The sequence below is a fragment of the Carassius gibelio genome, chromosome B21, assembly GCF_023724105.1.
Source record: "Carassius gibelio isolate Cgi1373 ecotype wild population from Czech Republic chromosome B21, carGib1.2-hapl.c, whole genome shotgun sequence".
Taxonomy (NCBI): Eukaryota; Metazoa; Chordata; class Actinopteri; order Cypriniformes; family Cyprinidae; genus Carassius; species Carassius gibelio.
Window position 1 is genome coordinate 13,391,671 of NC_068416.1, and position 13,638 is coordinate 13,405,308.

The 13,638-nt window shown below is 37.3% G+C and overlaps 2 protein-coding genes across 2 annotated transcripts; both read left to right on the forward strand.

The window, feature by feature from the left end:
• Nucleotides 1–99: 99 nt before the first annotated feature.
• Nucleotides 100–5,036, forward strand: LOC127986199 (grpE protein homolog 2, mitochondrial). The gene is made up of 4 exons (XM_052588463.1): nucleotides 100–259; nucleotides 1,874–2,033; nucleotides 3,561–3,642; nucleotides 3,732–5,036. Exons 1-4 carry the CDS (start codon nucleotides 183–185, stop codon nucleotides 4,055–4,057), a joined length of 645 nt encoding a protein of 214 aa, XP_052444423.1. The 5' UTR covers nucleotides 100–182; the 3' UTR covers nucleotides 4,058–5,036.
• A 44-nt stretch (nucleotides 5,037–5,080) lies between these two features.
• Nucleotides 5,081–6,369, forward strand: LOC127986200 (H/ACA ribonucleoprotein complex subunit 2-like protein). Its single transcript, XM_052588464.1, has 4 exons — nucleotides 5,081–5,354; nucleotides 5,501–5,570; nucleotides 5,649–5,754; nucleotides 5,841–6,369. Exons 1-4 carry the CDS (start codon nucleotides 5,204–5,206, stop codon nucleotides 5,964–5,966), a joined length of 453 nt encoding a protein of 150 aa, XP_052444424.1. The 5' UTR covers nucleotides 5,081–5,203; the 3' UTR covers nucleotides 5,967–6,369.
• Nucleotides 6,370–13,638: the final 7,269 nt, after the last annotated feature.

Genomic DNA, 13,638 nt, shown 5'->3' on the forward strand with positions numbered 1-13,638 from the left:
CCGTCTAAACTGATGGTTTTATAAAGAAAAATACATTCGCAGTATATGCAGAATTTGAATTCTTTGCAGAAGGAGTTAAGGCGAGATTCAGAGTCGTTTTAGTGAATCGACTCAGTGATTCGAAGCAGTGACTCGTAGAGCAGGTCACGCGCTCCCTCCCGACCACACAAGCTACTGAGGAAATGGCCGTGCGCTTTCTGTCCGTAACGAGAAGATACCCCGTCGATTTGTGCAGGTTAACGCCAAGTGCAGTCAACAGGTAAAGCCAGATTTATAGCGTAATATTCAGACATATATGCTAATAATCAGAGAAAAACAGGGTTTTGTTAACACTGTCACCATTTTAACCGTTTAAAGTGTTGTGGGGTTAGCGTCGCTGCTAACTGGCTAGAGAGCGAGTTAACGGTTTAGAGGGACTCAAACCTCAATCTAACCAATAAACACCACCCAGACGAGTTAAATTGTTCAGAACGACGAACACGTCGACCGTCTGTCGTTTGGTACTTTACATCGCGTTTAAAATTGTTAAGCAATATTGTCCATCAATCACATCTGTCAGCTTTAATATCACACCTGTGTTTTGCTTTAATGTTTCGTCTTTTCGTAGTTACGGGCTATTAAATGTAACAATACTATTTACAACCTGTATTAAAACAGTATCCGATATCAAAGTACATTGACAAGCCCTCTGGTGTATTTTCTTCCATTTAAGGGGTTGTTTCTTGTTTTCAAAACTTTACTTTCCGTTATTTAACTCCTCAATCCTGTTAACAACTGTAAGGTTAACGTTACATGTTTAACGGACTAAGCGTGTAATTATTCGTGATGATGAATGGCTTTTATTGCGTTCCTGTGGATTCTCTTTGTTCGGGGCACATACCGATGTAAACGGGTCAAATTAACCCCCCATGTGTCCCACGAAACTGCAGCCATCTGTGATCATTTGGATCAGATTTAACCCACATTAATAATCATTAAAATTTTAAGAGTTCTTGATTGGGATATAGTGGGCAACTCAAATAGTTTTTATTACTTCTAAATTGATTTATGTATGTAATATTTATTAACACTTTTTGTGTAGAATAAAACGTGTGTGGCCGCACATGAAAAGATTATACAGCCACAAATTAATAAATCCCATGGTTTAGTAATATGTTTGCTTGTTTTAGGTAAATTGTAAACATGTGCTAATTCATTCACTTGGTTATGATAAAACTAAAACGAGGCAGCAAATTATTAAATTCTGAATAATTTGTGAAGGAATTACAAGTACTGTAGTATTTTAGGATGGCTTTTGTCTCGATCAGCATTTTATATCTAATTTTATATTAACAGCAAGTGTGAAGTACTAAAGCTTTGAAAATATAAAAATAAATCAGGATCAAATCAGGTGTTTTTATTTTTATTTTATATATATATACACTGTTGGTGTAATATTAATTATGTGAGTCCAGACAGATAACAAAACAATACAACAAAACAATAATAATCCACATGACTCCTGTTCATCAGTTGTGAAGCAAAAAGCTACACATAAAAAAAAATCCTCTGAATCAGGAGTGAAAAATGCACAGATTAAGAGCTGTTTACATGTAAACGCATGTTATTGGTGGATTTTGATGTGAGAGGTCAAAATGGGATTAACTTTCATTGGAGAATGCATTTATTATGGATTATAGACTTGCATTTTGGCCAGAAGGTTTAAAGCTAAAATGCCTTAATGATGAATAAGATTCTTTTTACTTCACAAGATGTTAATTGTTGAATTTGAGTTATGTAAATTACTTGTGGAATGTTGTAACAGTTTAATCAGCTGTTTAATAATCTCATTGATCACACTGAGCTTTTGACAGTAGTTTTTTGGTTCCTCCAGGTCCGTCGTAGGCCTCTTCAGCACTGCAGCCGAACATCATAGTGCTGGTGATGACTGCCATGGTGACGATGGAGATGATGACCACAGTCACTCTGTGACACATATCAGGACCTTAGAGACGAGAGCTAGAAAACTAGAAGAGCAGGTTCACGACCTCACAGTAAGTTTGCATTTGGGACCGTTTTATCTCGTGTCCATCACCAACAGGGTTCCACTGTGGGTTTCCAGCCTGTGTCTGTTCTCAAACCACTCTGTGCATTTCCACTGGCGAAAGCGGGGTTCTGGGCTGGAAAGATAGTTTCAACTCAAGCCCTATACATTTGCTGGTGGGTGGAGAAATGCAAGTACTGCCTATGGCATTCTTGTTGAGCAATGTAATAATGATGGCGCTATTTCACTATGTGCGAGACGTGCGAAAGAGCAAATGATGAATTTGTACCTTCAGTTTCAATTTATCTTCAAAAAGAACAGATAAGAGTACCAGCAGTTTACGCAATCTGCCAGTATGCTAGAATCACTTCAAGTACTGGGAACATTAAAACAGAAGTGCTGAACTGCCCGCACACACAGCAGGACAAGCACTGTTTGTTTTTTGACTGGTTATAGTCAGGTAAACAACACGTTACCAGCATTGCATCATCATTCCTTCCTCAAGCCAAGAACAGACTCTGACTTCAGAACTTGGACTGTTCTGGTGGAAAAAGGCTATTTGTAAGCTATAGTAGCTTTGTAATAAACCAAACACATTTATTGGGGGGAAGAAAAATCACAACAACACTCATTTAGATTTTTTATATGTTTATATGGCCTTCTGGAGTAGATGCAGCATTAATAAGGGATAAGTATCAACTGCTACATTGACCCGGTCAGTATTTGGTCATTTAGAGATCACTTTCAATGGTCAATTTCATTGATTTATTGGTAGTGCACCGTTTTGGTGAATATTAAGTATGCATCGTACACATATACTTTGTGATTACACAGGTTTAATCACCCAAAAATGAAAATTCTGTCATTATTTACTTACCCTCATGTTGTTGTAAGTTCATCTTCGGAATACAAATTAAGATATTTTTGATGAGCTCTCTGATCCTTCGAAGTCAGCAAGGATCCTAACGTGATCAAGGTCCAGAAACATAGTAAAGACATAGTTAAAATAATCCATGTGACATCAGTGGTTCAACCAAAATTTTACGAAGCTTTAAGAATACTTTGTGCATCAAAAAAACAAAAATAAAGACTTTATTCAACAATCCGTCTCCTCCACATCACCCTTTAGCGCCATTTTGGAGAGTATCACATACAAAAACAACATATGCTGTTCTGTGTCAGCTGCACTGTATGCAGACACGCTGTTTACATTCAGATCAAAGCATAAACAATGGATCCGTATCCACGTATCCATTTTTCAGAGGAGCTAAGTTGTCCACTGTAAGAACCACTGATGTCACACAGGTAATTTTAATGATGTCTTTACTATGTTCTAGACCTTGATCATGTAAGGATGCTTGCTGTCTATGGAGGATCAGAAAGCTCTCAGATTCCATCAAAAATATCTTAATTTGTGTTCTACCCCTTTAATTTCTATAATAATGGCCAATTGTTATAATCAGTGTTATATTTGTAATTTGGTTGTCCTTTTTTTTTTCTCATGGTAATTATTAATCCCGTTTTGTTCTTTTCACAGGAGAGATACAAACGAGCCCTCGCTGACTCCGACAGTGTCAGAAGAAGAACACAGAAATATGTTGAGGACGCCAAACTATTTGGTAACCTACTTTAATTTAGCTACACATTATAGCTGTTCGCATTGCATTATCAAAGCAGCGTTACATGAAGCATTACGCTCCTCCTATAGGGATTCAGAGTTTCTGCCGTGACATTGTGGAGGTGGCAGACCTGTTGGAGAAGGTTGAGGAGGGAGATGGAGTACAGCAGCTGACACAATACATGGCACACATACAGGGACGGCTGCAGGACATCTTTACCAAGCATGGACTGGAGAAGATGAGGCCTGTGGGGTCCACCTATGACCCCTATCAGCATGAAATAGTCTGTCATACTCCAGCAGAGGGAGTGGAGCCCGGCTCCATAGCTGTGGTGAAACAAGACGGTTACATGCTGCACGGACGTACCATCCGTCATGCCCTCGTGGGCATCGCTGTGAAGACACAGGAGCAGTGACAGGACCTTAGTTCAGTCCTCTCATGCTTAGGTTTTTTTACACTCTCTCTCTTAATATGTATTGTTCTTACATCTCTAGACAACTACATGTTTGACTTACTCTTTGAAGTAATGGTTATTTATATGTATTTATAATTTTTTTTTTCCCTAATGTGTAATCTACACATTAATCAGGCTTTTTTGTCACTTTTTTTTTTGTTTTGAACCCCGGATTTACAGAATGTCCAATGCCCGTTTTTTGTTTGGAAAGAGTCGTTATTTTCTTTTATGTGTTAAAGGAACTATTTGTGGTGTAATAGGAATCGTAGTGTCAAAATGCCCCCGAAAATGCACTTTACACCTTTGTCATGGTGGTTCGTGTGAGTGATTATTAGTTTCGGAGCTTAAGGGATAAAGCAGTAATGACTTTTATACGAAAGTAACACTTTATAATGAGATTCTACATGTTTAACACTAGTTAATGAAGTAGGTATCATGATTTAACAATGAACAGCCATGTTTACAGCATTCCCTGGTCTTGATTAATGTTAATTTAAGAATACTACTACTTCATATTAATTCGTTTTAACATTAAACTAATGTTAATGCATAGTGTTATTTTAACGTTACCAGAAAGTCTGTCTGTTGTGAAATGTCAAGTTTTATAGGCCACCAGTACCCAAAACTAATGCTAAGAGATTTCTCTTTGAGGGGAGGAATGCACATAAGATTTACATGTATCCAAAGTGGAATTGAACTGAATGTTATTTGGGAGATATAATGAACATAAAAAGTATTTATATGTATTTATTTGATTTGTAATAGGTTTCCCTGTTTTTTTTTTTTTTTTTTTTTGTAGTTGAGAAGAAAACTGTAAGCTATTTTCTTTAAGGTTTTTACAGAAGTATTCTTTGTAAATGTTTCAGACGATTCGTTTCGAGTGTATGTGTGCAAGGCAGATGTTATGGCTGAATAAAATCTCACAATTTGTTCATTCTGTGCACAAGGGGTCAGTGTTTGCAAATGTTGCGCTCTGTTCGTGCCGCGAAATAGGGAAAAAATACCGGAAGTACCGTTAAGAGTTTCTGCACGTGTGTTCTTCAGCAATAGAAAAATCGCGCTCAAGTTAAACTCTAAAGTTTGTTTCACATTATATTGTTACGAAACATGACGAAGGTAAAGAAGGAGAAAGGTGTCGAAGAGGAGACCGGGGGAACCGAGAAATCCTACCAAGAATTAATAGCTAATGTAAACCCAATCGCAAACCCGCTTGCATCGCGTAAATTAAGCAAAAAGATCTACAAGTGCGTCAAAAAAGGTAAATGTGTTTCAAAAAACTATTTTCTGTAACTTGGCTATACAATATTTGAATCTTAATAAAATATGACCGTTTTATCGTTAAAGAAACAGCCACGTGGTTACAGTCAGATATTCATTATAAATGCTCTTCATTATTTTACAAAGCGGCTAAAAACAAACAGATCCGACGAGGAGTAAAAGAAGTCCAGAAATTTATCAACAAAGGAGAGAAGGGGTAAGGCGAGGTTTCTTTTCCTCATGTTTCAGTCCACACGAATGTTTATTTGAACACGTTGTTTTCTGTTGCTTGTAGTATTGTGGTGTTTGCTGGAGACACTCTCCCCATCGAAGTGTACTGTCACTTACCAATCATGTGTGAAGACAGAAACCTGCCCTATGCTTACGTGCCATCTAAAGTGGTAAGTTCATCAGAACTCCATACAATATTTCTAAATCAAATACAGTAAAGTGTTAAAATACTCGTGTTTGTTTTCTCTTCCGGCAGGATTTGGGCTCATCCGCTGGATCAAAGCGTCCCACCTGTGTCATCCTGATCAAACCTCATGATGAATATAAAGAAGCCTATGACGAGTGCCTGGAGGAAGTCACGTCCCTGCCCAAACCAATCTGAGGACACTTGAATGTTTTATTTGAATTTTTAAAAGAATGAGTGAATATATCAAATCAAGTTAGAATGGCTGTGAGTGACTTTGCATTGTGTTCATGTTCACCAGTGCATCTGTCATATCATTTAGAGACTGAAACCAATTCTGGATTCTTTGTGGACTTCATATGCAGAAAGAAGCACATTATAATAGAAGTTATTGTGATGTTGTGTAAAGTTCATGTCAATGGACAGTGGATGGAGCTGTTTGTTCAGCCTGTTGTGGTTCTCAATTTTTGACACTCTTGATCTTTGTTATGCTTCATGTATTGATTGATTTGCTTTTCATTTTTCATAACTGCTTTGGGACAGTGGACCCCAGAGAGCTCCAAGAGATGTCAAAATAAACGTATCTTTTTTTTGTACCGTCTCACATCATCTGGTTTCTTTGGTCCTGATTTAACTGGTTTTGCAATTTCTCTTCATAAAGTTGGGCATGTTTAATTTTAAAATACAGTGCTATGAATTTGGAAAAATATAAAATGCACAAATTAGAATGCACTCTGCATAGAATTCTATGTATCTATCTGTCTTGTCTGTCTGTCTTTTTCCTTTATGTACATATAATGCCTACTTTAAATTGTAGAGGCATTGTTTTCCTCTTATGGAAACGTGAATAATCTTCCCATAAAGTAGAACATAAATTCGGCTGAGTAATGAATTGAAACGTTGTTTGGCAAAATAATGTACAAGAAAGCTCTACATAACAGTGGTTTTACCAACAATCCACGTGATGGCGGTATAGTCCTTCCAGAAACTCCTTCCATTCGAGGTTACTTCTAGCATCCACCAACCCCTTCACACACTCCTCACTGAAGTTCATTGTTTGTATGCTCTATATTGTATCATGACATAATAGACATACCTCAACAAGCTCATTTGTTTACAGCTCATGACTGTAATAGAATATGGTCGTAAGTAGAGTAGAGAATCTGTGTTTGGTGAATCAACACGGTGTGTGTTAGGTGTTGAAACTGATAAACAGACTCCACTGCTTGTCTCTTTCGTCTCTCTAGGACCAGAGTCCTGCTGCTTCTTCAGGCTGTGTTGACATCTTAAATATTTAATACTGAAATGCTCTTACTCCCATGATGTTTGTTGTTTTTTTTTTGGCACTTATTACTCCCTAATCATGTATAAAAGCACAAGAGAGTGGTTTGAGTCCCTCAGTTTGTCAAAACCTGAGAACTGGATGGTTGACGCTTCAGACAACCGCCAATGCTTCCATGATGAAGACAAATAAACACTCCAAGCATGGACGACACGGATAATACAGCTTCTTCTCCTTTACATTTCATCATTGTATTGGATTATACGTTTTTCTTGTCTTTTGAGGGACCAGGTGCACAATTAGTCCACCAGGTCTGAGGAGACACTTGGAGGAACGTATATGCTGGAAGAACAACGATAAACAACACAGATTGTGGTAAATGCTAATTCATTCGGATTGGATTTTTAGAAATGTTTTGGTGCCTGGGATACACACTGATGTTTATAGAAATTGTGTAATCGGACACAGGCTTTAACTACTGAACTGCATATTCGTTCTTAATGGATACAGATCTTAGCGGCAAAGAAACTGGATTAGTAGAGATAAAATGTGACAAGGACATGCATATGTCCTTCCTGTGAGCCATGTGTTTGCCGTATTTACTCCCAACAGCGTGACGGGGTCTGACGTGAGTCACCTGTGTCCAGGGGGATGGTGACACAGCCAGTGCCATGAGTTTACCAAACAAGCTTTAGAGTTCAGCCATGTTTCAGTGTACACACTTCAGAGTGTGGTCAGTGTTTAATATGGGCACTGGAGGATAAACAACACAAAGGAATGGAAAATTAAATTCAAGTAATTAATTCTTTTTTTAAGTACAGATATTGCTTGCATTGTACTTCCACTAATTAAGGGTTCTTGCTGAGGTAAGTTTTACTCTTACAGTTTGAACAAACCTGGCATAAGTATTAAACTTCAGCACAAAACGCATTGTATAATGGGCACAAACGGTTTCGCAAGTCATGTGAGATGCTGAGGAGAGGTGAGCTGTTACATTTCTATATATGTAGTCAGCCATATCTAAGCAGAATGTCATTGAGAGCAAAACAAAACAAGATGAAATGTCATTAAGATTTTAGATTTGGATTGCCCTGCTGGAAAAACAAAAACAAACAAACAAACACAAATTTGAATGTCATAGTCAAAATCACCTTTATTTATATAGCGCTTTTAACAATACAGATTGTGTCAAAGCAGCTTTAAATGATCAGAATGTGTGTCAATGTAAAAGAACATTAGTAAACACTCAATTTTCTGTTAAAGACAGTTCATCATTGAATTCAGTGATGTCATTGTCCAGCTCAGTTCAGTTTAAAAAGTATCTGTGCGCTTAAGTCGACGATATCGCAGGAAATGAAGTGTCCCCATCTAAGCAAGCTTGAGGCGACAGCGGCAAGGAGCCAAAATTGGAGAAAAAATCATTGGGAGAAACCAGGCTTAGTTGGGGGCCAGTTTTCCTCAGGCCAGACAATCCAGCAGGTTGACCCATGCTGCAGCAATGTTAGATTGTGCAGGGGGCTCATCTAGTTGTCCTGGTCACTGCTGGACGGTCGGTTCCAGGCCCTTGTCCAGATGCAGCAAGAGGATCATGAGCTGTTCTGGAGCTGGATCGACCGGGAGGTTCGGGCCGGAGGAAGTCCATCTGCCCCGGCCCTGCCAGCCCACATGGCGTGGAATAAGTCAGGCTCACAGGATGATCCAGAAGCCACAAGTGGCTGATGGCCAAGTGCCACAAATGGCTGATGGCCGGGGGTAGCGGTGTCGACCAAATCATCGATCATGTGGTGCTGGAACAGTTCAGCACGCGGTTGCCAAAGAAATCAGCACAGTGGGACCACTGGACCTGACCATTCAACTGTAAGTGGTTTAAGTGCAAAATGATGAACACCTGTGTCTGGTTGCAGTAATTGGCCCGAAGAGAGCGGTTAAAACAGAGGCTGGAGAATATGGTGGCAGAGAGAGACGGGACGGAGACTCAGACACTGCTCTGCTCGGAGAGACAGAACTGGGAGAATTGAAGCTGTGCCTTTAACGTTTTGTGATTGACTGGATGCGCTACTTTTGTTTTGTGAAGTTGTGAATAAAATTAACCGATTCTCCTAACGCCAACCCTTGTCACTTCCTTCTTCCCACTATGAACTTTGTTACATACATTAAGATGTTCGCATGATTGTGCATTTAATTCTAGATTTTGAGTTTAATTTAACCTCTACTGTCCAGCTATTACACAGCACAGAAAAAAGGCAATGTTATTGTTGGCCTTTTATGAGACAACAATAACTGAAAGACAGAGAAACCCAAAGTACATTTGTTTTATTTCATACCCTTGTCTATCATTTCTTTTTATCTTAATCTCATAAATCTTCGCACATTTTTTTTCTTCTATCATTTCTCTGTTGACATGTTTAACGTACAAAGTTGGCTGTTTGAAATGGAAATGCAGGAGACTGCAGGTCTCGGCTCATCTACTTTTCTCAGTATCTTAGCCTAAATGACTTTTCCAGGGCTTGGCACTGTCCTCGCACATGTTTAGGGTGTCAACAATGCACCTGCCGCCTGCCGTCCCCTCTCGAACACCAGCACGCGCCACCGTGACACCCCCTCACCTCTCACCCACTTCACTCTGCTTCACCCTGCCAGCTATAACGGTTCATGTCTTATATCATTCTTATTAATCAACACGTCGGACTCACTGTTGTGTGTACAACTGTAGCATTACTGGAACTCCAATTCTGTGCTTATGCGGCCCATCTTTCCTTCCCCTCTCTAAAGTCTGGGACAGTTTCTATTCCCGACAGGTGCTGGTGATAAAGCAGGTGTAGCAGGAGATTTACTGATTTCATCGTATTCTGTTGAGCAATAATTCTGAGCCTGGGGCATGAGGCAGGTAAACCCTCCGACCGCCTGCACCCACTGACTCCTTCAACCGAGGAGTGACAGACAAGAGTAATGGTCCACCGTAGAGAGAGTGGAGAAACTTCATACATTTTTCTGCCTTGGGATAGAAATTCCATTTCCAGTTTCAGTTATAATTTAATATTTAGTTTCCAAATGAAATTCTATTTGCACTACCTTTCAAAATGTTTGGGATTGTTAAGAATTTAGTCTCTGACACTCGTTAAAGCTGCATTCACTTGTTAAAAAATGAATCAGGAATATTATGAAATATTATCTCTTGTGATATTTTGTGATGGCAAAGCTTAATAATTTGCACCTTGACCTAGAAACATTTCTTCTTATTATCAATGTTGAAAACTGTTCGAAATCACTTTTGATTCAGTTTGTAGAATATTAATGAAATAATTATTATTATTATTATTTAAATTATAAAATATTTAAAAGATAGAAATATCTATCTTAAAAAAAAAAATTATTGTATTATATTTACATGATAAATTAAAATATATAAAGTACATTTATATATATAAAATGTATTTATAAAATGTATATTTCCAACTGATTTAATATAAATTATATTACGTATGTCATGTAGTATTTTAATAGAGTTTTAATTGTAATTTTTATTAATATATTATATAACCAAATTATAATTAATATACATAGTACTGTAAAATATTAAATACTATTTATATTTAATTTATTTTATGTATAATTTTACTAATTACTAAAGAAAATATATAAAAGAGCAGTGTTACAATTTTGTGACTAAGATGAATTTATTATGTTTATTCAAAAGTTAACACCGAATATCTCAGGGACTGATCATATGGGTTTTGTGAAAAAAGGTCGAACCGCTCAGTTTAAGTCAAAGTGTTTGCATAGAAAACTAGGGTTACAGGTTTGTAGCCAGCCTATTGAAAGGGTTTTTTTTTCAAAAAGTGGACCTTTTTGTAGTTTTTCTCCACCTTTTGTATTTAATCATGAGGTTCAAATACTTCATTTTGGTAACCTTTTATGCACTAATTTGTGCTGGATTAGTTTATCTGCTGGTATTTTAACGAGCACGCTTTTTAATGCACCTAAAATATTTAAATATCTGTAAATATACAGTAAATGCATTGGTCAGTGATGTAGTATAAAGTGAATCCAACCGTTTCATTATCTGAAATACACTTGTATAGTTTACTTGCAAAGTTATATGTTCCTGTTATCCAGTAACAGTTGGCTTCATACTTTTTGGAAGACAAAGTCTTTAAAAGAAAAAAATATATATTAATAACAAAACAACAATCATAGTTTCACATGATTTATATGTATGATTAGAAGCAGTTTAGCCTAGCCTATAACATAAATTAAAAATATTTGGTGTTTTTTATAATTTTGTGGTTTATAGATCTTCACTGTAACTATATCAGGAACAACCTCAGCTACCTTCTGCTCCAGTGGGGTTGACGACTGTTAGCTATCCAATGTTATAGGTTATGTAGTAAATATAACAACCTTACCCTGTTTGCCAGTTTTTTTTAACATAAGTTCAACAATCTGCGACAATGATGCTGCTGCCTGCTTTCTCTTCCGTCTCTCCTGCTCTTTTCGCCCCATACTCACTACTTGATTGTACCGCCTGACATAAAAAATATAATATAAATATAAATTTTTTTAAAGCTTTGTCAATGACTAAACACTTCAATTTCATTCATTAGATGTATGTACATCCAACTTCAGATAGATTTGTGTAAAAAAAAATCTAAACATTTTACTAACTAAGCAGAACTGTATTAGGTTTAGTAACAACATGTTTACCGTATTTTTCGGACTATAAGTCGCACCTAAGTATAATTAGCATCAGTCCAAAAATACATCATGACGAGGAAAAAAACATATATAAGTAGCACTGGACTATAAGTCGCATTTATTTTGAACCAAAAACCAACAGAAAACATTACCGTCTCCAGCCGCGAGAGGGTGCTCTATGTTTTCAATGTACGTAGACTACAGGAGCACTGAGCAGCATAGAGCGCCCTCTCGCGGCTGGAGAATGTTTTCTCTTTGTTCATGTCAAATTAATTTTGATAAGTCGCACCTGACTGTAAGTCGCAGAACCAGCCAAACTATGAAAAAAAGTGTGACTTATAGTCCAGAAAATACAGTAATTGTTATATTGTTTACATGGTACAATTTCTGGTTAGCCACGTTCTTTGTGCTTGACAAATTTTATGATTTCAGTTCAGTGCTTGTGATTTGATTCAATATTGACTCATTTGGATAAATATTAGGTAGTCTTCACAAGATATAGGCATTCATTTTTCTCTGGACAAAAAAAAAAAAAAAAAATTCAAAAATCACCTAATCAACCCTATCAGCTGTTAGTAATTTTTAGGTTACATATAACTCAAATTAAATATATAGCTTTTATTATTATAATAACAACTGTACATAATGATATAAGTAAAAATATAATAAATATGTAATATGGTAGGCCTACAGATAATTAGCTAAATATGCTCTCTTTTTCTTGCCAACTAACGTGCTACATGGTAATTAAATGGCTTTCCCAAGATAAATGTTATGTGATATAATTGTTCTCCAGCAGTTTTATTGAACTCTTTGTGCATCGAAAAAATTTGTTTATTGTTCATTCGTGTTTATTTACTATTAGCTAGAGATGATCGGTTCACATGCCACTATAGGGATCTGTCACGTCACATTTACAAGCACCAAAACTTAGCTATTGCTTGAATTTTGTAATAAAACTGACAGAATCTGAGAGCTGAGATTATTTTGCTCTGTCTTGTCCTCTTTGCTTTGCGATTTTACTGTGCGTGAGAAATTGGATGTGTGGCGTAAGAGCGTGTGGAAAGTGTCAATTGTGTGTGTCTCACGGTGAATGCATTAGCATCGTAAATCAATTAATCATTCCAGATCATTTACCTTAAGCGGTCTGCTTTGAAGTTCTCAGAGGAATAAGACACGCACGGAAGGAGAAGCATTTCTATTGGCTCCAGTCTGCCGGTATTGGCCAATCACAAAAATATTGTATTTCCCACCATGTTTTATTATTATAATTTTTTTAAAATAAAAAAATAAAAAAACACCCCCCCCCACATAATTCAGAGCCGATGCTTCTTCACCGTTGCTTTGAAAAGTGTATTGCGAGAAGAACTCTCTCTGAACTGCACGCGCGGCCTTCACACAATCGCCCAGCTTCAATAATCATATTAATTGAAACTGCAACCATATTTGTCCCAAGCATTGATTAAAACTATGCTGACAATAAGCACATGAAAAAAAAAAACGACTTAAATTCTGGACCTTTGTCAGTGAGGGTGGGTTCGTTCTAACCACCCGAATCTCCCCCTGCTTACGGGTATGGGTTATCATTCATGTTTAATTGTTCATTATAGAGGCCAAAATATTTAAATGAAAAGAGAAGAGAGATGGACATATAATAGAAAGATCAGAGGGGAGTGAATTATAATGCTTGAGTGATTCGAAGCATATGGTTTAGAGCACCAAGATGTCATGTCAGGCTTAAGATCTCCAACTCTTAAAAGCAGCAGCTTGACCCCCATTTGCATAACAGTGACATTTTTGCTCATGTCCCAAAGCCTTTGTTTGCGTGAGTGTGTGTGTGTGTGCGTGTTTCGGGTTATTGGGGTGTCAGTGTGCCATCAGGACAGCCTTGGG